General features: G+C 42.8%; 1 protein-coding gene across 2 annotated transcripts in view; it reads left to right on the forward strand.

Moving 5' to 3' along the window:
- Positions 1-27,619, forward strand: part of ATRN (attractin) — a 156,968-nt gene that overhangs the window by 120,971 nt on the left and 8,378 nt on the right. For both annotated transcript variants that reach the window (XM_075708898.1, XM_075708899.1), the window contains 2 exons: positions 5,075-5,153; positions 20,448-20,555. In XM_075708898.1, the coding sequence (XP_075565013.1) occupies positions 5,075-5,153; positions 20,448-20,555 (187 nt within the window). The remainder of the gene's footprint in view (positions 1-5,074; positions 5,154-20,447; positions 20,556-27,619) is intronic.

The raw sequence follows: 27,619 nt of genomic DNA on the forward strand, positions 1-27,619 counted from the left end.
TATGTTAAAGCATGTTAATACTGAAGCTGCTGTATATTTTGGCATTTAAAACTGCCATTTTTTACTAGCAATTCTGATGTTGATGAACATTGTAGGAGGGTTTAATAATTGGCGCCTAATATGCCAGATGGATTTTCTTCTCTCCTCATGAGAATGCATCGTATCAAAATGCTGATGAAGTTTTCCAGCCATTTAAAAATGAAAGTGTACTTGTTTGAAAAGCTTTAAGGATACCCAGAGTGGAGAGAATATCCTCTCTGCTATGAAAAGGAGCTTAGAGTACAGAATAAAACCAGGCAGGGTGGTTAAGTTCAGATTTTTGTGTCAGGGTGGGAATACCCTGTGGTGTAAAGAGCGCTAAAGGCTTATCAACAAACGATTAATGCATGTGTTGAGGCCAACTGAGGGGAGATTACTTATAACCATGTTGCTCATTTACTGTGCTTAAATAATCTAATAAATAATTAAGAACTACTTGAGCTATTTATCAAAGAGTATTGTCCATAAAATGTAAATGTAACTTCTCCTTGCAATATTTATGCTGCATAAGCGTAAACTTTTATAGCTTGTATAGGCCAATGGAAGGTGCATTTGGTAGAACCTGCTCCAAATCTAAGGAGCCATGTTCAAATTTCCATGGGATGAAAAACTCTCCAGGGGTGTTCAGATGTCTCTAGATGGCTCTTTTTCCTTCCAGTCTGGTTTCACATCTGAGTTTTCTGGTTTCCTCTTTTTCTGTGGAAAAAAATTAATTGTTCTGAAACTGGACCCATTACTGGCCTTGGGAAAACAGAAACCCAACAGCTGATAGTTCAGGTACAGCAGCTGGATGTGCTGCTTCACCTGTGCGTGCCATTTGCAGGACTGTGTACGGACCATGCTGGGATGTTACGAGCCCAGGAATGTTCCTGTCCCCTTTACCTTCTTTTCAGAGAGACAGATGAGGAGGAATTACACAAAAGCATTGTTTGAGACGGGAGCAGGTGTAGAGAGAAGACTTGAATGAACCGTGGATTTCAGGGACGAAGGAGGCTCTTGGTAGGCTATTATTTTTGGAGGAGAAAGAAACAGAAGAAGGTAAAGCAAGTACTGCAGCGAAGGTTTATTTTTAAAGCCATTTGGAAATGGGTGGATATTTGTAGCTGGCAGAGCAAGCGCTGAGGCTGTTCAGGAGAAAGCAGGACAGAGCACGGCGTTTGACTCTGCCAACCGTGGACTTTCACTCCGAATCATTTTCCAGCACAGCTCTCATTCACGCAGCTGTTTCTTTCCTCTGCTTCCGTATTTACACAGTTGCTTTGCAAGAGAAGGTATGGGGCGGGGGGAAAAAGCTTCTTTAAAGCTACTGACGTGAAGACAGGTCTTTTTAACTTATTTCAGGATGGTTTAGGCTGAGTAAACCCAGCAGATAAATCTTGACTTCGCTCTACCTCCAGGGCTCTTCCAGCAAGTGATGGACTGCAGCCCAGCAAGCAGGTGCTGCCTTTTATTCCTCCCCAAGTGCTGCCAAGGGGAGGTAGTGCAAGGGGAAAATATATTTCCTTAGTGGCTTTATAGCTTTTGTGGGTATTTGCTGCCTCCTTGTGACGGTACAAAGATGTATGGTGCTGTTCCTTTGAAATACAGGGTAGTGTGGTGAGCGTTTTAGAAGGAGTTTTTATTAGTCTTTAATTGTTAATTCCTCTCTGTGCTTTCTTCAGAAAGTCTTGGCTGTGGTGCCAGAAGTGAGGCAGGAAAGATGAAGCCGTGAAAGACTCTGGCACGTACAATCTTGTGCAATGTCGCATTTCAGAAAGGGGATTTAATATAAGGATAGAGGTGATCCTCTTAGTTCTCCACTCTAGCTTTCTTCTCCAAGGGAGTAAATGAATATGTAGGGAGACGCCGTGTTCAAATCAACCAAAAATAACAAGTCCGTATCCGACGTTTGCAACTTGCTGAGGTCACATTTTTCCTAAAAAGGAGCCATCCTCATAGGAGTTCAGCATGTTTTGACATGTATCTTCAGCTTGGTGTGTATGTTCCTGGTGCTGTCTGGTAGATCATGTGAATGGAGCGCATACGTCTTGTAAGGGCCACCTACAGAATGGTGGAGATCTCATTCACTTCGGTTGTGCACGGCACAAAGCAGCTTCATCTGTATGCTTAACCTCTCAAGAAACTCCTCCTGAAGGTAAATCTCTCTGAAATGTGTCTTTATAACACAGAGGTGCTGGAGGTCCATGAAGCATCCGGCCTTTTCCTCTGCCCGTTGGACTTCCATCTCCTTTCCTCAGATAAAGGGATATCGAGGAGGTAGACTCAGATCAGCCGTGGCAGTAGCTGTTGCCCATAAGCTGCATCGAAAATGCTTTATACCGAGATGAAACTTCTCGCTGGAGTCACGACGTGATCGCGCTCGCCTGCAGGGATTGTGCTTTGACAGCCTGTCCTGGGGACTCCTCAAGATGTTTTGAGTATTGTTGTTTTCATGGTCAAATTAAATGTGGAGCCAGGAACAGTTTTCCCCGCTGCCTTGAAGATTTTGGTTTATATCCACCCCGCATTTGTACATTGATGTTAAAATGTTACTGAAAATAAAGCAGACCAAAAATGTAGCTCATGGTCTTGGCTGTGCTGGTTTGCTTGGATACGTTTCGGATTTTTGGTCTTCAGGGAGCATTGCCCTCTTTGGGCCTCAGAGACAAAGCAAACATTGCACATTAGAAAGACCGTAGGTTTCTCTGAGGAAAAGGGAGCTTAAAAGAAGAAAAAAGCCTTACGAAAGCCATTGAGTAAGTATGATGGCATTCATGCTGTGGGGAGCTAACGGGAGTCCTAAGACAAATGTGGGCACTCAAAAATTTTGCTAGTCCATCATTCACTTGTTCCTGTTCAAGTGTGGCAAAAGTGAAAATCCGTCTAATCCAAACGTGACCTTGTCCAGAAGAAAAATACTGTTTCCAGGTGATACGGATAGTCTGCTCTTGTGCTTAATACAGTGGCAGGGAGCTTTGGGAAAGAAGGGAAAAGCTGAAGGTATGAACTCTTCAGTCATCAATAACGCATGTTAGCTTCTTTACTAAAATAGCAATTAAAGATTTAATATATACGCTTTACTAGTTAACGGGGGCACGTTGTTTTTTACTGCAAAAGTCAGTAGTAATCCAGTACCTCTCGAAAAAGAAAATAAGATAGCCATTAAAAGTGCCTGTCTAAACTGTTTGTGTTTGCAGAAAAATGGCCAGGCTTTTACAGTGAAATAATGTCAGATTTTAATATTTAGAGAAAATGTGGGGGAAGTGATTGGAATACATGCCTCTTAAAATGAAAAAGGCCAAACAAATCTCTCCGTGATCCTGCTTAAATTTATAAAGAAATAAGCACAGTAGGAGTCTTTAAAAGCCATGCAGACGTTTTAATGCTGAAGTCACACAAGTGCCAATTTTTTAATATTGTATATACTATATGATAGTAAAACATAGTTCTGTGCATATCTAGGCCTGAAAAATATAATCACATTGCCTACTGGCTGCCCCTTGAGTGTTCAGTGCCCGATCGCACGCAATTTTCCTAATACATAGGCTTTGGAAAGCGGTATGTAATCGGGAACAGGCCCTCCTCCTCCTGCATCTCAGGGAATGCTGTCTGTCCTTTTTTTTAACGATAAATATTTCCAAGTCTTGACACTACTCCCTGCTAAAGAATTTGCTGGTGTAGAGTAGGACTCCCAGTTGCTGCAGTAGCGCTTGAAGGACAAAATGCGCAGTCCCTGGCAGCTCGTACGAGGCAAAGAGCACGGCACTTACGAAGAGAGGGGACAGCAGGGAACTGGTGGGATGAGGTGCCATCCATCATCATGAGCTGGTTTTCCAGTCAGCAGCGCAACAGTGGCTTCACGTCCAAGTAGAAGAAGTCATTGTGGTCCTGGACATTTGGATGAGTAGGGTGGGAGAGCACAGCGGAAACCACAGCGTTGTTTGGAAGGGGGAGGTTTGGGGATCTGCAAAAAGGATCGATTTTTGGAAGCGGAGCTGAGTTTGTTTTCGAAGACAGGGAGTACTGAGCAGTCGTGGTCTTTCTCCCACCATGCGTGGCTGTGGGTCTCCATTGGGAGCCCCGGAACGACGAGAAGCGAGCCGTGCCCAGAGGCAGGGAGAGGGGCACGCCAGCTCCCCGGTCAAACATACAGAGCACAGCGGTCGGCGTAAATAGTGCGCTTTAGGAAATAAGGCATCTATTCTGGTTAATCTTCCTTTAAGCACTCTCTTTAAATATACGCTAGAGCGTGGGGAAGGAGGTTTGGAGACATTTTCTCTTACCCATCGGTGCGGTACTTGAGAAGAGGGGCGTTCACTGGGGTTCAGATGTACAAAAGGAAAAATTTTAATCTTAGAGAGCTTGTGTGCCTTGAAGTTGCTGATTAAGTATTCGGTGTGATAAGATCATAACTGCCAATAAAGTCAGCTTTTATTATTTTTATTATTATTATAACTGATTTTTGTTATATCTGCTGCTTTGCATTTTCCCTAGAAGTTGATCAATCTATTCATCCTTTTCTCCTCTTTAGATTTAAGAAAAGCAATATAGATTTGGGGAAATGAAAAAATGCCTGTAGTTCTGCAACAGCTGGTTAAAAAGAATCCAACTACTATACGCTTTATCTTGTATTTGTAATTTGGAAAAGAAAAAATAATTTTCTCTCCTTCTTTCAAGGCTTTTCTTTTTTGGGTCATCCTCTCACTTTAAATATCGCCAAAGATAGTCAATACTGGCTTTTTGATGTGATTAAATCTTTCGCCCTTACTGTTCTGGTTTGCTGGTAAAAAATGGTGGGTGGCCTGTAAGGAGGTCAGATAGGTAACTTCAGAACAACAGTTTTCTCTGAATATAGGTGTACGTTGTTCCTCGCCAGGTGTTATGAGCACTGAACTGTACAAAACATTTTGCACTGCTGTATTATCTTTCATCAAAGTACCTCTGAGTATTATATGAAATTTGAGTCTAGGTTTTTTTGATTTGCTAGAGTTTTTCAGCTGCCGTTATGTTATGAACAAGGACAATAAGATTTTTTTTTTTTCTTCTCCCTTTACAGTTGTTTCCTGTCTTTGCTCCTGGTGGCAGCTGTGGTTTGGAAGATTAAACAAAGTTGCTGGGCATCGCGACGGAGAGAGGTTGAAATGACAAATCATAGAATCATAGAATCATAGAATCATCTAGGTTGGAAAAGACCTTTAAGATCATCCAGTCCAACCATTAACCTACACTACCAAGCCCACTCTAGACTAATCAAGGGTAGACCAGACTAAACCATATCCCGAAGTGCCACATCTACCCGTTTTTTAAACGCCTCCAGGGATGGTGACTCCACCACCTCTCTGGGCAGCCTGTTCCAATGCTTGACCACCCTTTCCGTAAAGAAATTTTTCCTAATTTCCAGTCTAAACCTCCCCTGGCGCAGCTTAAGCCCATTTCCTCTTGTCCTATCGCTAGCTACTTGGGAGAAGAGACCAACACCCACCTCACTACAACCTCCTTTCAGGTAGTTGTAGAGAGCGATAAGGTCTCCCCTCAGCCTCCTCTTTTCCAGGCTAAACAACCCCAGTTCCCTCAGCCGCTCCTCATAAGACTTGTTCTCCAGACCCTTCACCAGCTTCGTTGCCCGCCTCTGAACACGCTCCAGCACCTCAATGTCTTTCTTGTAGTGAGGGGCCCAAAACTGGACACAGTATTCCAGGTGCGGCCTCACCAGCGCCGAGTACAGGGGGACAATCACCTCCCTGCTCCTGCTGGCCACACTATTCCTGATACAAGCCAGGATGCTGTTGGCCTTCTTGGCCACCTGGGCACACTGCTGGCTCATGTTCAGCCGGCTGTCTACTAACACCCCCAGGTCCTTTTCGGCCAGGCAGCTTTCCAGCCACTCCTCCCCAAGCCTGTAGCGTTGCATGGGGTTGTTGTGACCCAAGTGCAGGACCCGGCACTTGGCCTTGTTGAAGCTCATACAGTTGGCCACGGCCCATCGATCCAGCCTGTCCAGGTCCCTCTGCAGGGCCATCCTACCCTGCAAAATTGAATGCTATCTCTTAAATGACTTTTTTATAGTTGTTCTCTCTTGCATTTATTCACATATGCATAGCATTAACCTTCAGTTAAGGATAAGCTCCACTAATCTATAAATGCTTCTGTTTGGGGATTTATAGTAGTGCTCTTTCGATTACAGTTTTGGTGACAAATGACTCTATTTTAGTACCCTGATGTTGCAATTTCTGTGAAACACAAAAAAACAGGGGTGAGTGTCCTACGTTCCCAGAAGTTGGGTTCTAGGCAGCATAAATACAAAACCGCCGCAAATTAGGAGATTCTTTACATCTGTTTCAAAAGAGGAAGTTTCTGCGCTGAAGCTCTGAACCACATTAGCTCCCGCTTTAATCTGTTAAAAAAAAGACTAATCCCCATTTTCAAATTAAAAGCTTATCTGAATGTTTTGTTTTGGTTTTTTTAATTCCCTGGAACATAGTAGCATAAGAGAAAAGTAGGAGAAGACACCCATGATTTGGGAAGCTGTAGCGTACTACTTAAAAAGGCAACTTTTAGTGCCAGAGCTTTCTCCTTCTCACCTAGCCATGGACCTTACAGCTTCCCAACTTTTTCTTGTTTGCAGCATGTAAAAAAATTTGTGTGCTTTATACCCCCCAAAATATGGTTCCTCCTTGTTTATCCCTGATGCATTTGGTGATTTTTTTTTTTCACCACGCTTTTTTCCCTCCTTCTCAATCAAAGCTAATTTCATGTTACACCCTAAGCACGCAGGGTGACTGAGATAGAATGGCCAATATGTTGTCACTCAGTAGCATAAAGAATGTGTCCTTATTTCTAATTTTCAAGCATAAATGCAGAAATGTGTAGTAGAGTTGTGTAGAGAAGCAAGTCCTGTGTGCTGCAAGGCAGACGACCGCGTGTTCCTGGGGTTTTCTTGCTCTGGTAAGCACTAAACCCATGGAAGGCAGAGCCCTGGATCATGTACAAATATAGCAGAGGTTAGGCTGGGCTGTGCCTGGGATTATTTTTAGGAACTTTGTCTTGTGCAATCTGTTTCCTTGTATGCAAAATGAGAGAAGCCAGACACTATTCAAGTGAGTCCATGTGCTCTTTCTATATGTAAGTGTCTATACGTCGTCACCCAAGAGCAGGTATCTTTCTATAAGGAGTGTGGTGTGTTTCATAAAATCATCGAATCGTTTAGGTTGGAAAAGACCTTTAAGATCATCCAGTCCAGCCATTAACCTAGCACTGCCAACTCCACCACTAAACCAGTTAAGGATAGAGTAGCAATTTCATGTTTCCTGGCTTGGTGGCTGGATTATTTTTTAATGAAAGTCAAAACTAGGAATCATTCAGGTTGGAAAGGATCTCTAAGATCATTTGTCCAACCATCAACCCAACACCCCCATGCCCACTAAACCGTGTCCCAAAGTGCCACGTGTGCCCATTTTTTGAACCCCTCCAGGGATGGTGACTCCCCCACCTCTCTGGGCAGCCTGGTCCAATGCTTGACTACCCTTTCCATGAGGAAATTTCTCCCAATATCCAATCTAAACCTCCCCTGGTGCAGCTTGAGCCCATTTCCTCTCATCCCATCACTTGTTACTTGCAAGAAGAGCCCGACCTCCCCTCCCTGCCCCCTCCTGCCAGGAGCTGCAGAGCGATCAGGTCTCCCCTCAGCCTCCTCTTCTCCAGGCTGAACACCCCCAGCTCCCTCAGCCGCTCCCCACCAGCCCTGTGCTCCAGACCCTTCCCCAGCTCCGTTGCCCTTCTCTGGACATGCTCCAGCACCCCAATGTCCTTCCTGTAGTGAGGGGCCCAAAACTGGACACAGCATTCCAGGTGCCCATTCCCATAGATTTTGCTCCCAGCTGTCCTGCTGGGATGAAGCTCTTGGCAGCTGCAGGCACCCAGCCGTGTAACTGTTCTGTCCGAGGGTGTTTTATTCATACTTAGTAGTTGATCAAGAGTATTCTGGGGATTAATTTTTACAGTGCTGAAATGCTGTGCAAGTGCCCATTTCTTGCATATCTTCAAAAATCTGTATCTGGTTGTACTTTCCAGTGCAGCAGGGGGAAAAGTATAATTTATTCAATCAGAGGATCTCCCGTCTTGTAATAAAGCAGGATGATGTCTGATAACTCTTTTCCTCTTTCCTTCTTTCTGCTTCAGATGTCTTTGCTCTTACTAGTGAACTCAAATGCATAATATAATCAGTGGTTTTCAAACAGATAACCCGTAATCTTTGAAGTAATTTGTCTTTGAGGTTTGCGGTATCCTCTGAAGGTAGATAAATTTCGACTAGGGCGGCTGGTTTTTACCTTCTCACTTTCTTGGCAAGAAAGTAAGCTGGAGTCAGCATAGCATTCCCTGTTGGCTCCTGAGGTTAAATGTTATCTAGGAATGTATAAGGAATACAGACTGGGAAGTAAACACTGTGCTTTGGAGCTCAGTTAAAATATTTTACCAGTGGCCTACATGAAAAATGTCTCTATAAATTAAGTTACTTTCAAACTGGTGCATGTTTTAAGGAAAAAAGGTGAAGTACGAGCAAGATACTGGTGTGTTTTAGTCTTAAATTCAGTCTACGTGTGTGGCTAGTTGACAGGCACTTCATCAGTGTGTTCTTTTCCTGGCAGATTCCTGTCTCTTGCTCCTTCTTTACATCTAGTGACTATCTTGTAGTTCATAGATCTCCGCTCTTTCGTTCCTCTGTTGTTGGAAATACTTGTAAAACTTGAGGAAAGTGTTTTAAAGCTTTGCCATGCCATTATCAGATATAGTAATAAAGACTGTCTCCAGAAACAAAATTCTTCCCCAAAATTCTTTGACTTTTTGGTATTATCTAAGATGATTTTATAGCTTGCAGGGTTTTTTTTTTTTAATATGGACTCTCAATAAATCCTAGCGAGGCTCTCTAAACACGAGTTAAAATAATGATTAATAGCACTTTGCTACGCTGCAAGTTTTATGTGTACACGAGTTTACCTCTCTGTTCTGAGGATGTTTCTGAAGCATGTGATTTTTAGATTTGCCATTCTTCCTTCCTGTGGAGGTGGCTGCTCTCTTTGGTTTTCTCCACTACCCTTACAGGAGTCTTGGGACACAGAGTTTGCAGGTTGGGCTGGGAGAAACAGATTTTGTTTTATCACTTTTTTTTCCCCCTCTATAAACTGCTGACACAGTTGATGGAGTCCACCTCCTCCCAGCACATTGCAATTTAGAGGCAGGGTGAGAGGGAAGGTGATTAAGCAGCAGTGGCAGGACACCCAATTCAGGCAGCATATTGTAAACTTTAAGTTAATATATGCTGCAGCCTTGGAGGAAGATACTTCTCTGGTTCAAGCTATATTTTTAAAAGTAGTCAAGTTACAGTCGCCTGTCTCCCGTGGGTTGTGCCGTAGTAATTCTGCACGTGTTCTCTAATAATAAGCCAGGAGTAAGTAAGATATAATGCAATCTGCAGGTAATTCCCAGCTATCAATCACTTCTGCTTCCAAAATAAGCGTTGCAAGTGCCTAACTTCTTATTGCAGTGCAGAGTGAAAAGTAGATAGCTGAAGCTTAATCTGAGATATGTATAGGACAGAAAAGGGAGTGTGTTGAAAGGTCGAGTAGTCATATTGAGACAGAATGACTTGGAAAATGTGCTGGGAGAAGTTGTATGGCTGTGCTTGGTGTATCAGGTTAATGGAACAGAGCATCATCTTTTGGTTGAAACTACATTTGCATTACCCCTTACTGAGAAAGCAGTGTACTACAAATCCAGAATCTACATCAGGATCTTGTGAAATATATAAGATTCTCCTGACTTTTTCTTTTTCCTTTCTGCAGCTAATCCTCTTTGACCAGCTGCTTGCACGTGTCAGTGCTGATGTTCCTCAACCTTAAGGCTAAAGGGTCTTTTGGGTGTGCAAACACGGCGTATCAAATACATAGTTGTAGGAAAATGAGTTTGGAGCGCTGAGCAAAAGTTCAGGCCTTGCAGAGTATAAAACTTGACCTGAAGTAAAAATGGGAACAATTTGTGTCATATCAGGCATGGAGGAGATGGGATTGTAAATTGTGTGTTTATTCCCTCTCCAGTGAGCACCAAGTTTAAGTATCTTCAGACATCTTAAAGAGGGAAAATGGAAATAAAACGGTAGCTTTTATAGGAGGCTCAGGATGAGGTGAATGACATTAGGAAATAGGGATAAGAAACCTTTCTATCTTGTCTCTAGAAAATGACCCGTTAAATGTATCAAGGTGGTAATAGAGAATAATGCACAAAATACGAGAGTGGCATTAGAAATCTAATATGCCCATCTGCTGTCGTGAATTTTCTGTCCTATTGTTTTATTTTAGCATCCAAATGCTATTCTCTTCACCCTCAGTCTGCTGCTTCTCCTCCGCTTTGAGCAAGAAAGAGCTCCTCTTAACATTTCCGGCAAATGGAGCGTGGATAGTGATTTGGCCAACCCAGTGTAACTGCCTGCGTGAGGGTCAGCTGGATCACTCTCCGTGCCCATTGGGATGTGTCGGAAGCATCAGCACCAAACGCATACGGAGATAACAACTAAATTTGGGTGTCTAGAGCTCAGTTGCACCCTTAACATATGTAAAATTGTCTACATTTCACCTCCTTTCTTGCCAAGTGTCGTGGTTCAGCCCCAGCCAGCAGCTCAGCCCCACGCAGCCGCTCGCTCACTGCCGCTGCCCCGGTGGGATGGGGGAGAGAATCGGAGGAGGAAGAGTGAGAAACACTCCTGCGGTGAGATAAGAACAGTTTAATAATTGAAATAAAGTAAAATAGTTATGATAATAATAACAATATAATGATGATAATAACAGTAACAATAGACAAAGCAAGTGATGCCCAATGCAATTGCTCACCACCCACCGGCTGATACCCAGCCAGTTCCCGAGCAGTGATCGCTGCTCCCCGGCCAACTCCCTCCAGTTTCTATACTGCCCATGATGCCGTATGGTATGGAATGGCCCTTGGGGCAGTTTGGGGCAGTGTCCTGGCTGTGCCCCCTCCCAGCTTCTTGTGCCCCCGGCAGAGCATGGGAAGCTGAAAAGTCCTTGACTAGAGTAAGCACTACCTAGCAACAACTGAACCATCAGTGTGTTATCAACATTCTTCTCATCCTAAATCCAAACCACAGCACTATGCCTGCTACTAGGAAGAAAATTAACTCTATCCCAGCCAAAACCAGGACAATTCTCCTTCTCCTTCCTGACCTCATTGCTGAAACCTTTATCCCTCCCAAGTGTATTCAAAATGTAGCAGCACTTACTTTTCTCACTGGCATCCTCTGCTGTAACATTTTAGGCAGGCGGTTTTCTGTATTCATTTTCACAGCAAAGACTCTCCAAGGGTTGTGTGCTGTGTATTATTTATTGCCCTGCCTTTGTTTTCTTCACCTTCTTGCTCTCACTTGTTAGTATTTCATTAATCTCTCATATGTTCTCTCTTGGACTGTGATTTAGGGTTTCCTTTGTCAAAGAAAAGGACTCAGGATTGGAATAATTTCAAACTGTAACTGTAAATCAGGATCTTCATCGCTGTCTAGAGTCTCCAGTAGTGTCTTGGAAGGATCTGGTATTGGCCTTATGCAAGAACATTAAAAGGTCAGGCTACAAATGTCCCTAAATTTGGGCAGTCACAGGTGCTTTGGAGGGTTTGTAAGAAATGAGACATGCTGGTGCTGAACTTTGTTGCTCTATTCTCCAAGCTCCTACCAGTTGTTTGGCATGTGGACCTTCTTGTTCGAGAGCACCGACAGTGATATTCAGTGTCTGTCAGCTGAGAAGAAAATATTAGCTTGTTGCTCGTGTAGTTTGTAGAGGAAGTATGAATTGGAGGAGTGAGAAATCATGGCAAGCAGATAATGTCTACAGAGGTTTAGATTACATGGTCAGCATACTCGGTTGTCTCATCAGGGTGAAACGTAAGCCTGTGTATGTATTTTTTTAAACAGTTAGGGTGGGTTTACTTCCCAGAATACTTGTTCCCTGGAAAATAGACTGAAATGATGGTGGCCGTGGTGAATTAATAACTGTACATAAATTCCCATTTCCTGCATTTGTAAGTAGAGTAATAAACTAAGAGCATAGTGTTAGTATTGTGTGTAACTGGTTATTGGAGTACTGTATCTGTTCTGGCCTCAGCGATGTCTTGGGTGTTGCAGATGGTACAGAACCACGCTGCAAGATTAGTTTATCTGGAAGATAAGCGAGAGACTAAAGCATCACAAGTTATTAATTTTATCCAAGGAAGAACATATTGAGATTTGATGATGTGAGTCAGTGTCTGTGAAAAGGAATCACAAAAGATTCATGATGGGATGAGGGTCTGTCACGATCCAAACTGGGCTGCCCAGGGAGGTTCGTGGCAGTTCTGTGATTCCCTGGCGCTAAATTAAGATGAAACACCACCAAACGATCGATTAAACGCTTTACTGATGGCAGAAACAACCTGAGCTTGGCAAGCGGTAACGGTAGGCAACCTGAACTTGGAAAGCATAGTGGTAGGCAACGTGGGTTCTAATGGAAATACTTATAAGAAGAAGGGAAAAAGAGGAAAAGGAGGGGCTGGGAGAGAGAGTTATCACCACCCTTGGATCCCGCGATGACGATGATAGATGAGGTGATCCTCCGGTGGTGGGCACGCACCTGGCTTTCTCAGAGTCGTGTCTTTTAGAAGCCTCTCAATTGCATCAAGTCCGTCCCCTCGACGACTTACATGGTTCTTGTTTCAGAAAGTTCTCAATCTTCTGCGCAGGCGTCATTGTGGGGAGTGGTCGCGAGGGGTCCTTCGGGTGGTCGTGAGCCCCTTCCTCAAATGGACTCTGTGCGGCCTCTGGCCATACGGCGAGTTGTGAGGCACAGCAGAAATACGGAACTGTGCGTCCTCCGACGCGCCTCCCCGTGCTCTGTGCCAGCCGACTTCCCACTTGCGGTGTGGTGTCGCCGTGCAGATCTTAACTTGTTTCACCACAACGTTTGAGGCATCAACATACGTTAACTCTTTCAGTCTCTCACAGGGTCTTCTAAACTATCAGCCAAAGGCATAACACCCAGTGTCTGCAAGTGGGGGTAAAAAAGTCAAAAGCTGTGTTGTTTTTCTTCTCTTTTTAATGGCCAGAGTAGGATTGCCAACAATTTTTTTTCTTAGAAACATGTCTCCCAGATCAGATTTTTGGAAAGATCTTTTCTAGGTCAATCCAAGTCACGTGCTTGTGGAAGTCACGTGGTGCAATTCGGTGGCTCGTACTATGCAGGAGTTCAGATCAAATAATCGTAACTTTTTCCGCTACCGCTAAATTTAAAATCTATGAAAGGGAACCAACTCATAGTGCCTGTAGGCTTTTTCCAACTATATATCAATGCTGTGTGCTCTCTGCAATGATCTATGTGGCTTTGGTCACCAACTGAAGGAAATTATAGCAGAAATACAAGATGCCCTGACGAGGAAAAACATCCCAAAATATTAATGTTGACAAGAGATTCCAGCTCAGGGGGAAATTGATGGTCCATTTTTGTTTGAACATGCTGCTGTCACTTCTGTGCCTAATTGAGCTCATCTCTGGTCGGACTTGCAGATGGCCAGTTACAGCTGACCATTTGTGGCTTTAATATGTCTGCGTAGGACACCATCCTATCAGGTTGGCAACCCCGTACACAACGTTGGCATCCAACTGAGCTCTTCTCACGTAGTCTTTAGTGGTGTTGCCGCTAGAGGATTGAGTTGGGTTTAGTATATGCCAAAAAAGAACTGTTGGCCGGTATTTGCGATGATGAAACTAGACTATCAAGTCTAGCTCCAGGAGAGTTCAGCCTTCTTTAAAAAAAACCCCGCAACTGTATGTATATTGAAGCTGTTGTCACTTCAGACTGCTAGGTCTCTCTCTGATAATAGGAATCAGTGGTACAGGTATCTAATTTAGCTATTTGGAAAAATCAGGGAGAGAAGCAGCGTTGTATAATTATGCTAGAAGAGCTCTAGTCAATCAAAGGTGCACTCTGCTATTGTGTAATTATCTGGTATTGGTATATATTTTAGTCTGTATGGACTATATACTTCTGGTCTTTTAAAAAGAAATGATATCTTATTCTTCTTATTAAAGGTCAGGTTTTCTGTGCCCTCCTACTGGGCATGATTATGATGAATAACTTATCTTAATCAGCCATGAATTAAATATCTTCTGTCATTTCAGCATGAGGCAACTTCCCAGCAGCTTTGCTTTCTGGTTTGTTATAGTTTTGAAGTGTGGAAATGCCTGTTGAGAAGCATTTGAACATTAATTCTCTCCTCCTCTCTCTTTCAACATAGCCTGCAAAGTCAGTTACAAAACTAATTAGCTAACATCAATATGTGCACTGCTCTAGGGGCTTAAAAACTTAATTTTCAGTGATGATGGAAGTGTCAGAGAAAATTGTTTGTTTGTTTGACTTACATGGTAGTTAATGTAATTGTAGCTAAATGCTTTAAATCACTTATTTCTGAGACAGTGTGGCTCATCTTTGTGAAATATTTATATCTTACATGTTTGTTTCTTTGCTGATGCCCCTTTTTATTTTGGAGTAGGTAATTCCATTGACTTCTCCCCTTTCCCCCAAGGTCACCAAGTAACTACAATGTCAAGCAAAGGTTTCCGCACCAGGATATATGTGTTACTTCGAAGTAATGCACAGTGATGCCTGAGTGCCCGTCAGTGCTGGCCACGTAGACGTGCAGCTCCATCTAGCTGCTGTCGGCACCGCCACTGGGAAGGACACCTTCTCCAAAGGCCCTTGGGAACCCCAGGAGCGGGGTGTCCACTTCCCACACTGGCTGTCAGCAGTCCGCGAGCTGTGGTTTTGGCAGATGTCATTACAGGAGAGCTCGGGGACAAGTTCTCAAGGCAAGGGTTTCTAAGTTAGTCATGCAGCGGTGCCTGGAAATAGGTAGTTGATAGTTTATGTGCATACGCAAATATGTATTTGTGCACAAATGGGATGAGCCACCTTTGGAATTCAAATGACGCTCTTAACAGCAATTCAGGATGTGCAGGGCTAAGCTCAAAATGCCTGTCTACCAGTGCAACCACTCTACCCAGTACGTTTTGGAAGGACAGGAGTGCTCTCCGTCCCCTGACCTCAAAAAAATCGCTGTGATTCAGTTAGCAAGTGGCCAAGTCAGAGCTAATAAGCTTTGCTGGGAGAATTTTATTACCCTTTGCTCAGTGTATGCAGCAAGACCTTCAGATATTTGATAGGATTGTGTGTTCTATACATTGTACAGAGCCTTGGAGGGAACATGTAAGAGGACTGACGCACTTGAATAACTTTGCAGAATTGATGCTGTTTAAAAGACTGGTCAGGAAGAAGGAGACAAGTTTGTTCTGTTTTCTTATCACCCTCTGTTTAGCTTCGGTTGGGGGTGATGAACAGCAACCAGAGCTGCTGAATCCATGCTGGAAAATAGCATCTTTACACTCTGCATGGCTGAGCTCCATGCTTCAGCTTAATACAGGAAAATCCAAAATACTCTTTTCTGCCCCCAAATCTCTTTTTTTTTTTCTAAATGACTTAAACAACAAGAGTACAAATGGGTTTGTTTCCTTATCTTCTTTATCTTTCTTCTCTTACCATGACACTGGAGCTGTTACTTTCGTTAGACTTGCTGTTGTTTGTGAGGTCTCGGAGTTTTGGCCTGTTGGACCAGTTTATCTTTGCAAATCAAACAGGGTAGTGGTTCAAAATTGGCTGATTTCAGAGTGTCCTGGTTTTTTAAGTTGGCTGTGGACAGCATGGAGAACACAGCTGGTGATTTTGCTTGTTCATAAGAGAGAGGAGCTTGATTTTTCCATGGTGGTACAGAAATATGGCAGTAGAGACCCAGTCCAGCGGGAGGTTGATCATAGCCTTAGCTTTGTAGCACCATCCCAAATGCATTGCAGCCTCGAAGGCTGTAATATGAATCCTCAAAGGATGGCCTTTAATTGTACTTATCTCATCAAAGTAAAGGACCATGTAGGTTGCTGTGTTGAAATATCTTCAGCAAAAGTTCCTCTAGGACCAAAATGTTATCTCCGGAGGATGCCCAGAGTAGCTATACTTCTAAAACCAACAAGCTATGGGTCCAGAAAGATCTGAATTTCAAAAATACCTTGAAGGATTAGATCTACAAATTTCCTGGGGAAAAAAAAAAAAAAAACAAACCTGTTGATAAGACTACTGCTCTTTTCTGGCTCCCCTTTTTAAAGTTCACCTCCTTCAACCATAGACTGGTGTAATGGTACCAGACATTCCTGCTGATACCCTGCCTGAATACGTCCTGTCTGCTGGAAATAACTTTGCTCCCTTTCCTCTGGGGTCCTGCCTGCTTCTCTTTTACTTTACCTTAAAATGAAAGCTCATCCGTACCTGTTGTTCACTTAGCACACCCATGGATTTTTTCCCCCTTGAGTTTCTACTTTTTTCCTTCTCGCCTCTGTTGGAAATTGAGATGAAATAGTCGTGTAAAAACTTGAGTGCATTACAAGTTCTAGATAGCTGTTTTGCTTAGCCTTTTTTAAAAGCCATTCTTTATAAGGAGCAAATAAAATGCAAAATATTATGGCTTTCTTCTGGAAAAGTCAGCATCCTTTCATGGCTGAAAATATCAGAGCCTGATCCCGAAAGGTACCGTAGCCCTGTGCTCATAAAAGAGAGTCTGCAGGGGGCAATCGCCGAGATGGATGGTAGCAGGATGGTTCTACAGAGACCGGTGACTGCTTTATCATCGTGAATAAAACGCTCGGCCTTTCCCTGTCAGAAAACACAGCATAGGTTATATTAGTCAATTAACCTGGTAACCTGAATAGCTGTTTTTCTTTTGCGTGAGAGCCTGTGCTACTGCATGAAAAGGTTTTCCTGAATTCCTCTGGCCGTTTTTCTCCCATCAGTAACACGCTATTCATTTTGGATTATCCCTTACTCAACACGTATGAATTTAAAGAGTCACTGGCATGAAACCCTGCATTTCTGCACCGTTCGCTCCTGGATCTGTACTTCTAGTCCTGGGCGCTATGAGATGAGCGACCTCGGTGGGCTCCCATCCTCCCTGCTGTTTTTGTCCTCCACCATAGACCATCTGTTGAAGGGGGGTTTTTTATTGCCAGGTTCTCTTGATGTCTGGTTGCACCAAAAACTTCAAGTGTTGTTTCAACGCTTCCCATTCTGCATTTGCTTTAACTTGTGATTTTTTTTGGAAGGAGTTTTTCTACTGATACTGGGTGGAAAAGAAAATGCAAATGAGAGTTGTGCAGGTTCTCAGAGTTTGCGGTTACATAAATATTAAGGGCCAGTGGTGTGTTCCAATGCATGCTTTTTGATGTATTCTTATTGTAAGCCTGTCAAACGTTTGGCCTTCAAGATCCTCTTCAGACCCAAGAGATTTAAAATATTCCCAGTGTGTCCTATTAATTGTGTGATCTAGAAACCAAAGGTTTGCTTGAAAGAGTATTGAGGTTCATTATTTTAAATCTCAGAAAGCCAATCATTAGGAGTCAGGGTAAGCCAGGTTCTGGGGTATCTTGATGTTAACTGCTGCTGATTTCCAATGACACGCTCAACATCTTGACTAGGGAAATGCCGCAATTTCTCCCTTACAACATAATAAAATCTTCTAATTAAAATTTTGACACACCAGACAAATATCAAAGGATATATACGTGCACAGGTTAAACATGCGCAGTGCGTGCCTTGGGGGAAAGAGTAACATTCTGGTTACAGAACAATTATTTCTCAAATGTAGTCTTAATTTTTGGGAGGAATTTTGTTAACACGACTTGTGCTACACCAGAAAGTGGGGCTAGGAAAAGGATGTTCTCCTTTAGGCATTTGCTGCTTTGGTTGCAGCTTGGACCTTTGGTTTTACCTGGTTTGGCCGCTGTTATGCTGAGCGTCAGCTGGCTTCGGGACAACCCCAAAAGCCATGGTTTTCCTTGGCCAGTTCGGAAAACGAAGGCAATAACGTTGATGTCAGCATTGCTTCTCTCACTGCTCGTGTTGTAGCACGTCTCTGCCTTCGCAGCGCTGCTCGGGGTTTTATTTCTTGAAGCTACTGTTGACTTCGATAGGAGTCGTGTTGCCAAATTGCACATTTTCTGTAGTAAACTAAACTTCCTTCAAAGAGCTAATAGCTCTTAGTTCGTAAGTCTCTTGGACATCTTCATCAGGACAGCTTGTTCTTTGATTTTATAGCCATTAAACAAAGCGCTTTATGATAGCTGAAGGGGACAATTGCAGGAACAACAACCCAGCAATCTGTTTCACACTTGCTTTAGTCTGCAATCTGCCGGTGTGCTTTAAATATTCGAAAACTCCTCGCCTTCTTTTACCCAAGTGTGAGTTACACACAAGTTTGCTTGCAAATGCTTACTACAGCTCCGTTTGTGTGAATTCGTTGGGTTTTTTTGCTTTGTGACAGTATCTACAATCTGCTCCGAAATGCCTTTTTTTTTCCTTTCTTTTTTTCTTTTTTTTTTTTTTTCCTCCTTCAGAAAGTAAGCAAAACTTTGCCACTTGCCTTTTACGGCAGTGAATTTTTTTTTTTTTTTTATTAGACTGAGAACCAGAGGGGCTTATATACCCGCCCAAGCTTAGTTGCGTCGATCCCATCGTGCCTTCCTGCCACCTTGCCTGAACCCCAAGCTTACAGAGAAGTCTTCCAGTTTTCTACACAAAAAAACCCCAAAACTAAAAGATGGCTTGGGAAAGAAAGATCGTAGAAGGTTTATGAGTTCAAGAAAACGGTGATGTAATTAGCTTTGTCCAAATGAGTTGCACGCTGGATAGCGGCATCTTCCTTTCATAGAATCATCGAATCGTTTAGGTTGGAAAAGCCCTTTAAGATCATCCAGTCCAACCATTAACCTACACTACCAAGTCCACCGCTAAACTAATTAAGGGTAGAGTAGCAATTTTGTGTTTCCTGGCTTGGTGGCTGGATTATTTTTTAATGAAAGTAAAAACTGGGAATCATTAAGGTTGGGAAGGACCTCTAAGATCATCAGTCCAACCATCAACCCACCACCCCCATGCCCACTAAACCATGTCCCAAAGTGCCACGGGTGCCCGTTTTTTGAACCCCTCCAGGGATGGAGACTCCCCCACCTCTCTGGGCAGCCTGTCCCAATGCTTGACCACCCTCTCCGTGAAGAAATTCTTTCGCCTGTGTGCTCTTGTCCTCTTCTGCTGTGCTGGATGTGGGCAATAGATCTTCCTGGGTTAATTGGGGCATGATGCATTTTGTGGCGTTTTCTTTAGTACTTTTTGAGTGCTGTAGACGATCAGTTAGGGTTTGGAGTGTCAAATTGCCCAGAATTAGTGGGGAAATGGGGGTGGTGACAGTGGGAAGTATAGAGGGCGTTTGATAGCGGCTTAATCTTGCTTAAGAATAGAGTATAACTAATATTGCTGCAGCTGAGTAGTAATGCTAGATGTGTGAAGCTGCGTACAACAAGTGGTTTTAGGCAGTTGCTGCACTTAAGGGTAAGACTGCTGGTTTTTTACATGCTCCGCAAAGTGTATGCCTCTTCCCTTATTAAATAGGGGCACTGAGTCACATCAGAGCCATTGCTTCTGGGAATTGGGGTTATGGCTTCTGCATCCACTTATGGGTTGTCTAGCTTGCTTTTAGTATTAGAGATTAGCCGCTGAAGCCACAAAGAAGCGTGTCCACAGCTCAGCTAAAATTGAAATCCTGTTTCCAGCCCAGCCGTATAGGAAGCGTCTTTTTTTGTGTTAAAAAAAAAGGGACCTGGATCTTAATGCTTAAAAGTGCTTAAGAGTATAATGAAAAGATGTCTTGTGTCATGAAGGCTTGCAGAGATTTACCCGGGAAAAGGTTTTCTATTTTAATAAAACATATTGCAACAAGGACATGCTTGCCATTTGATACATTTGCTGCATTTAGAAGGGAAACAAACAATAAAAAAGCTGATTGTTCAATAGACGCCTGATAGCATTTTGCTAGTGCTATTATATAAAATATCAAATTCTTTCTTACAGTAGTTACATACTGCTGCTAGTTCAATTTTAAAATAGTTCCCACAAATCCGATGGAGTCCTGTCATGCCCCAGACAGGTGATGACAAACAACTAGGGTATCGCAGCTTAAAAAGGAAATAACTGCTTTATGGAGTCTTAAGTAGATGTATTTTCCCTCACGAACGAGTCAGGCTGAGACTGTGCGTGTAGCTTTACTTGCAATAACCTGTTAAGTTGTAGTAATGTGAATATTTACAATTATCTGTCTGTACCCTTAAGCCCGTTAAAACACCAGGAGGTTATTTTTCCATGTTCATTGATATCCCTTCGTATTGGGTAAAACCTCTCAGATACATGCTTTTTTTTTCATCTTTGTGTTGGAACAATACGATAATAATATTTTTCTGTTTATTAAATTAGCAACTACTCCGTGAGATGCAACAGATGGCAAGTCGCCCCTTCGCCTCCATCAACGTTGCCTTAGAAACAGATGAAGAGCCGCCAGATCTCATTGGGGGAAGCATAAAGGTGAGAGCTGGTGCTTTAGGATGGTTCTTACCACAATTAATCACGGGTGCTTGTTTTAAACTGTGGTTAACGCAATAATCCCAAATCCTCTATTTGTTATTTACCTGCAAGAAACTGTAAGTCCGGGAGGGCCAACAGATACTGTTTTTATTTGCTTTCATCCCTTCAGGTATGCATTTACAACTTTTGGGTTGGTTTAGATAAGAGTTACACTGTTTCTAGGGTATGAGATTCTGTGTTTGCCTTGTTAGTTTTTATGCCTTGTAATAGAGAAGAATGCAGCTTCACACAGTAGAACATTTGGCTAGAAATAGCTATAGGTGCTGCAAATAGAAACCATTTTTCTGCTGTATCTCAAAGCAAACAGGAATATAATCATGTGCAGATACTGTAATTGTGTTAACATATTTCTGATTATAAATATATGTTCAAGAACGTCTTGTGATGCGCAGATAGGAGTGTGGAGAAATCATTGCCTTACACCAGGCTGGCATGTTCTTAGACACAACATGTTGTATTTTTAGGAAAAGCATATTTAAAAGGAGACTAATGAATTAAAAGATCTTTTTAATGTGATCCTTTGACTAGCAGACTTTTCTACAAAAAGAAAAAACTGAGAACCTGAGAACACAGATTTTGTTTTTGTTTCCTGTCTAAGGTAGCTGTTTTGTTTTATTTAGACTTCAGTTTTTTTGAATTCTTCCTCACTAGTCCAGGCACAAAGTTTCTCACTTTCTAGTACTGTGACAAGCAAGCAAGTTCTCCTTTTCTATTAAAAAATATGTGTATTTTAATTATTGTAAAGCCTGTGAAAACAAGCTGACCCAAGAATTCCTGTTTGGTGAGTAATAATATTTAAGTCTTGGCCTTAGTATCAGGAAATGCCACAATTCAGGTTGCCTGTATAGCCTTAGCTATGCCTTATTTATCTGTGAATATAGTCTTTCATGGCAAGTTGTAGCTCTTTTTTCACCTGATTGGTGTCCTGCAGCATCTTCTGGGTGGACACTACATAGAAGAAGCTTTTCAATATGTTGTCTTAGTTTCACTATTCGTTCTGGCTATTTACTGTGTTCTATGCAAACCTTTAGTCCCAAGCTTGAATGAGTCCTGTGATTGCCCCATAGCTGAGTGCTTCATGAATTAATCGTTACCTTTCTCTGAAGTCAGGGATTATTGTCCCTGTTTTGCAGAGATGAACCTGGGAGCATAGTGAAAATAAAGTAACATTTTCAAAGGTACTTAGTAACTTGGGGTAATTTGGAGACCTCTGGGACCTCTCCTTGGAGGCTCTGAGTGGTTCTACTCCCCATTGACTTTCATTTGACTCCAGATTATTCAGTTTTTCTGAGTTTTTATAATTTCTCTAGTTCTGTTACAAGAATGGTAGGCACTGGAAGTCATTAGCCGCTAATAGCTCACCTAGACTTTGAAATACATGCTTGTAAAATTGGATTTAGAAGGAGCCTACTTTTTCATTGCTTCGTCGAAGAAGCCGTGGGATGTGTATGGATGTTCCCACGGGGCTGGAGGCGCTTTGTGAGGCTGTAGGCTGACTGCTGACGCTTTTGGGTTGCAGTCTGTCTGTCTGGGGGCTGTTCCCTTCCCCTCTTTCCATTTTCTGGAAGGAAGCTAAGTAGAAGCACCTCTCCTGTAGGATCAGGCCAGAACAAAGCTGTCCCAGTCTTCTTAATCTCTCTGACAAGTTTGTCTACACTCATAAACTACTGAGAAGATAGTAAACTTTGGATCTCCTACGTTCCGATTCGTGTGTTATTTCTTCTCTTGTTCAGCTGGCAGTGCTTTTACCTTTTCATTTGGGCTTTGTTGTTTGCTTTCTCCTCCGTACCTCCCTGCTTTTTGTTTTCTTCTCAGTTTCTTCTTTGATTATAGGAAGGTTGAACTCTTCTCTTTTGAAGTGCTTCTATAGACAGCACCGCAGACAGGATTTCATCTTTCTGTCACCTGCAGCTAAGCCTCCTTGCTTTCCCATGTCAACTGTCATCTTCCATATCTCACTTGTCTGACCTCCTTGGCTTACTCAAGAATGGATGGAGAAGCCAGTTTTAAGCGTAATACGTAAGACTGTGGGCAGATGTCCTTTTCCAGACCCAGAAAACTGCTAATTGCCGTCAGTGCTGATAACTCATACAAATGTTTCTTAATCCACTTCAAGCATAAATGAGACGGTCTGATTCAGGCAAATAGCACAAACCTTGTACAGTAACCTGAAGCCAAGTAGGGAACATGGACATGGATGGTTGTACCAGCAGGTAACTTCATCTGCTGGAAGATCTGGGTGCAGAACGAGGATGCTTTTCCACGACAAGGAGAGTCGCAAAATTCTGGGGGGTTTTATGTAGGTTTTTATCATCTCGGAGAATTTGGATGGGGATAAAAGTATGGATAAAAGTCTGGAGTGTTTCAGCAAAGTTGAAATCACGTGGGGAGGAGAGGAGGCTCAGGAAGCTTGTGGGTTGTGAGCAACTTGGGGAGTGACACTTCTGAGATATTCTGGCTTGTTGGATGCTGCATATAAATGAATTTTAAATAGAAGTGCAAAAGCAGTCTCAATATCTATGGGGTGAACTTTGGTTTTTTTTCCTCATCCCTTTTGCGCCTTCATGGGGAAAAAAGCTCTTAGCAGGAGGGAGCTGCAGGAAGATGGGCTGGGACGATACAGAAATGTGGAATTGCATTTTTCTTTGTGTTCTGTCTGTTCTTAAATTATTAGCCAAGAAAAGAGTGAAGAGAAATGTTGCTACGTTGTTGGACGTTACATTCTTCAGTTACTCTGCCATTCGCTGTGTCAAAATTTGAGAGCCTTCGTTTTAATGCAAGAAATCCAGACTTGCACTATCATAAATGCATTGATGTTTTTCTTTCCCTGTGTGAATCAAAGCCTTTGGTTAATAACGAGTTTATTTGAGGGTTACAAAGGAGAAATGGAAAATGGGATGCTTGTCTGCAAGAGATTAATTGCCTTTTCCATTGTGCATAGCCAATTGGCAGCCAGTGTCAAGCTAGTTCCGTCCTAAGCTAATGTTTTCCAGCTGGACAGTATTAGAACCGTGTTTTCAATTAGTATTTTTCCTGGGGTACTTAGAAGTAATAGAAAGTGATTTACCTGCAGGGAAACTATTCATATTACAGTCTGCAGCTAGGCAACACGTAACTAGCTGCTGTGGTTTATTTCCCACTCAACAAATACCCAGTGGATCACAAATCTACCACTAAATTTGCTTAGTTATTACAAAATCCATTGGCTTTTCTCTGCAGTTTTTTGTGCGTTCTGAGGTGCTGCCTATCGCAATTTTTTTTTCTAAGAGTATTTAACATCCTTGGGTATCTGGGACTCATCCAAGTGTCTGAACTGGTATTCCTGTAACTCAGGCTTTTTAAGGTCTTGTTATTTAATTAATCTAAGTTTTGTAGTCCTCTGCAGTGATTTTTAAAAGAAGCTTTCCTGAAAGAATTTGGAAAATTTCTAATTTTGACATTGATTTCCAGGTATCTTAAAGCTGGTAAAGGCACGAAGTTAACGCGTGTAGATTCTTGGGAAAAACACATACACAGCATAGCAAGGAAACACTGAGCTTGAGCAAAACACGTACAGGATCAACAAGAAAATTGTTGCATTAGAAAAATTTATCCTTAAGTTGGGAAAAAAAGGGTCTTGGAAGCGTTTGGAGGATTTGATAAACACTCTTGTAAAACAGAGCATTTGCCTGGTAGAGCTGGTCCGTAGAGCAGCCTTTGCTGCGCTGCATCTAGGGATCCAGCGTGCGAAGCCCGTGCTAAGAGGTGAGTTTGCCTCCATGATCAACAGGCTGTCCGCATCTATAGCTGCCTAAATGGAGTGAGAGAAGTACGTGGTGAGCAAAATCCTTGTGAGGTTCATTTAGCGTGTTCTGTACCTTCATGCCGACGTGCGTTTAATTCTGCTGTGTTAGGCTTCTGAGGGCAAAATAGCTTCACTGCAAATCCTTAATCAGACATCAGCTCACCAAGCTGGCTGGTTCCTTAAAAATAGCAGAAAAACTGATGGAAAATAGCATCTTGCTCTAGTAATTAGTTTGCTTTGTTATGGAAGAAAGTGCTGTTGAGTGGTTTAAAGACTGCCAGAAGGTCCCATCTGTTCAAGAAGTACAGAGATGAAGTGGTGGGCTGATTTAGGAGTGGGCAAGGGATACCACAGATTTATATTTTCAGTCTACTTGTATTTCGCGTCGGAGTGGTGCCCGTGTTAAATTCCTTTTACATTGCCATGAAGTTGCAACCATCAGTAACGAGCAGAGAAGGGAGTAGTTAGAAGTCCTGTGCCAGAGGGCGATGGGCTTGGGGAAGCTGCAGGGGTACCGCTGCGGTGAGGAATGATTTAAAATGAAGCATCGTCCAGCTCCACCACTTCTACAGGGTGACATCATCTTAATTTCTACGTGTAGCTCTGTGTTGGGCTGTTTCAGGCGATGAGAGAGGTTAAGTGAAGAACAACTAAGGGCCAAGGAGCTGATCGTTTTTCGGGCTGTTGTGCTGTTCTGGTTGTCGCTCTTGGTGACTCATTTCCCCCTTAGTTCACGTGTTATTGACCCGTTATTAGTCTCTCAAATTTGCTGATGGACCAGCTTTTGTGACCCCCCTGCCAACCCACTTCACTTAAAATGAGCCATGTTCGCGTAAGCACGGTAAGCACAAAGTCTCCCACTTCACCATGCCACCGAGCTGAGCCTGGGAGTCGTCGTGCCAGCGGGCAGATCTGGAAGGATGGCCGGCTTGAGCTGTGATACGTAAAAGCGGTCTCAAGTAGAAACGGCCAGGCTGCCGAGATGCGTTGGAGGGGGACAGAGCAGGTTGGGGTTTTTCAAGGGTGGTATAAATGAGCTGAAATGGAGTCATTCATTAGCCTCAAAAGGATGGTGGTTGGAAGAAGGGGATGAAAGTGAGGGGGGAAAAGCATAAACTGAAGAGTCTTAGTCTGATGTGGCAGTTGCTGGAGATGGTTCACGCGCAGCCTTCGAGGCCAGAAAGGCTGGTTTGATTTCGCCCGACCTGTCTAAGGCAGGCTGCTCGGGCTTGCTAGCTTGCCTTTTGAACTGCAATTTAATTTCTAATGTGTTATTTCTGGGGTTTCTAGCATTTGCTGGTTCTAGGAGCTTTTCCCTGCATTAAAACTAAGGCGTTCAAAGTATGTCAGTGCGTAGCTGTCCCCTTGTCTTTAGCAAAAGCACTTCCACTCGTTAGACTCGGTCGCCGTGCGCGAGCGGACGGCAGGAGCCCTCCCGTCGCATCAGGGTGACGAGGGGCGTACAACGAGGAGCGACACCCCAGCTTATACTTCGTGTTTGGTGTTAATTCTGCTTATGCTGGCCCGCTTTCCAATTCACGGAGAAGCGTCTGATCGCCTTTGAAGGAGCGCCATGCTCGTTGGGGTTGCCAGTGGTAAGAAGGGAGCGTTATCGGGGCGGCCGAGGTGTGTGAAACGGATTAGCTGCGCTGGAATTGCATACGGGCTGGCTGCGATCCGTCCTGCAAAAGAACAACAAAAATACCTGATAAACCCTTCGCCTAATGAATTATTTCCAGTTAACTAGCGCCAGGTATCTTGTTTTGGTTTCTGTTGCAAAATTAGCGACTTGGGGGGAAACTTTAGCCAATTCCATAATACAATATGGAATATAAATATTTGGAAGGGAGCTATCAGGAGATCAACAGAGACATCTGTTAAGCCTGCCTTGTATTCAGGGAATATTTGGCTGATAATTGAGATTTAACCAGTTTTAGCCTTGAAGACTGTAAATTTTTCAGCAGGATGGACCCTGATTTTAGCCGATAAGGAGGAATTTGCCGGAGGGAGAAGAAGGAGCATGAAGCTTCCCACAGGAGAGGGTTTTTTCTAAGCTCTTTTTTCCCTCTAGTGCAAACGAGTGTCTTTTCTGATTGAAGTACTAACAACACCAGCAGCTTCTCAAAAACATCAGGGACACGTTTGCATTCCTTTATGCCAACTAGTAGCTTTGTGTATCTTGTGTTTGCGGTCTTCATCCAGCTGTCCTATTTCGTTGGTTTTTTTACTTGCACTTTTTCATGTGCAAAAACCAGCCAAGTGATCAAAAAGAACCAGAAAAATCCTGCCTCTTCACCCGTATAAAATCAAAATAAATATCCACTGTTGGCCAGATACATATTTTGCCCAGATTTGATACCCATGGCCTCGTCCATCCCATCCCCTCCCCGGGGCATCAGCAGGGAATTGAAGAAGGGCGAGTGTTGGCTTACGTGAGTGGCGATGCTCAAAGCTGTGACAGGAGATTTTGTCATTTCAGGGTGACTGCTTTTGAAATACAAACTCGCCTAGCGAAATCCTTTCCTTCACCGAGAGCTTGTGTCTGTGTTTTGCTGGATTGACAATGTGCGCTTTAAAATAGAAAGCGGTTGTTAAACGCAATGGGAGCGAATATGCTCCCAGTTATTGGTAACTCAGGATGCTCAGAGCTGTATTTTCAATTTCAGACTGTTAGCATTCATCTAAGGGTTTGAATATGGTTTTTATTTAGTTCCTCACACGCAGTAACCCAGCGTCGGGGCCGAGTTGTGAGCAATTCATTCCTCAGCCCCTGTGTCACTTCCAAGGTAGATAGCAGGGACAAGGTAAATGTAAATTTTTAATGTAGACTCATTTACTGCAAATTATTGCTGGAAGTTCATTCATCTCTATCTTGGAGGATATACATATTACCCTGAGAATATGATTTTTAAAACTTAACACTATTTTTTATAGAAAATTGCTTGTAACTTATTTTACAAATGTTCAGTCAGCTTTTAATGGCACAATTTAAAAACTTGCAAATGGAATTTGACCCTTTTTCTACAGAGTGAAATCATCTGAAAAAGTGGAATCAAATAATAATGTTGAACTGTTTCAGTAATGTTCCTCTTCTCTTCCCCCACCATAAGATTTTTCCTTTATTTTAATTTCCTTACTGGAAATTGAAAACCATGTAAAAGTTATTTGATCAAACCACAGAAATATGTTTTCTTGTTAAGGAAAAAAAAAATTCTCTACA

Source organism: Pelecanus crispus, chromosome 4 (assembly GCF_030463565.1).
Source record: "Pelecanus crispus isolate bPelCri1 chromosome 4, bPelCri1.pri, whole genome shotgun sequence".
Taxonomy (NCBI): Eukaryota; Metazoa; Chordata; class Aves; order Pelecaniformes; family Pelecanidae; genus Pelecanus; species Pelecanus crispus.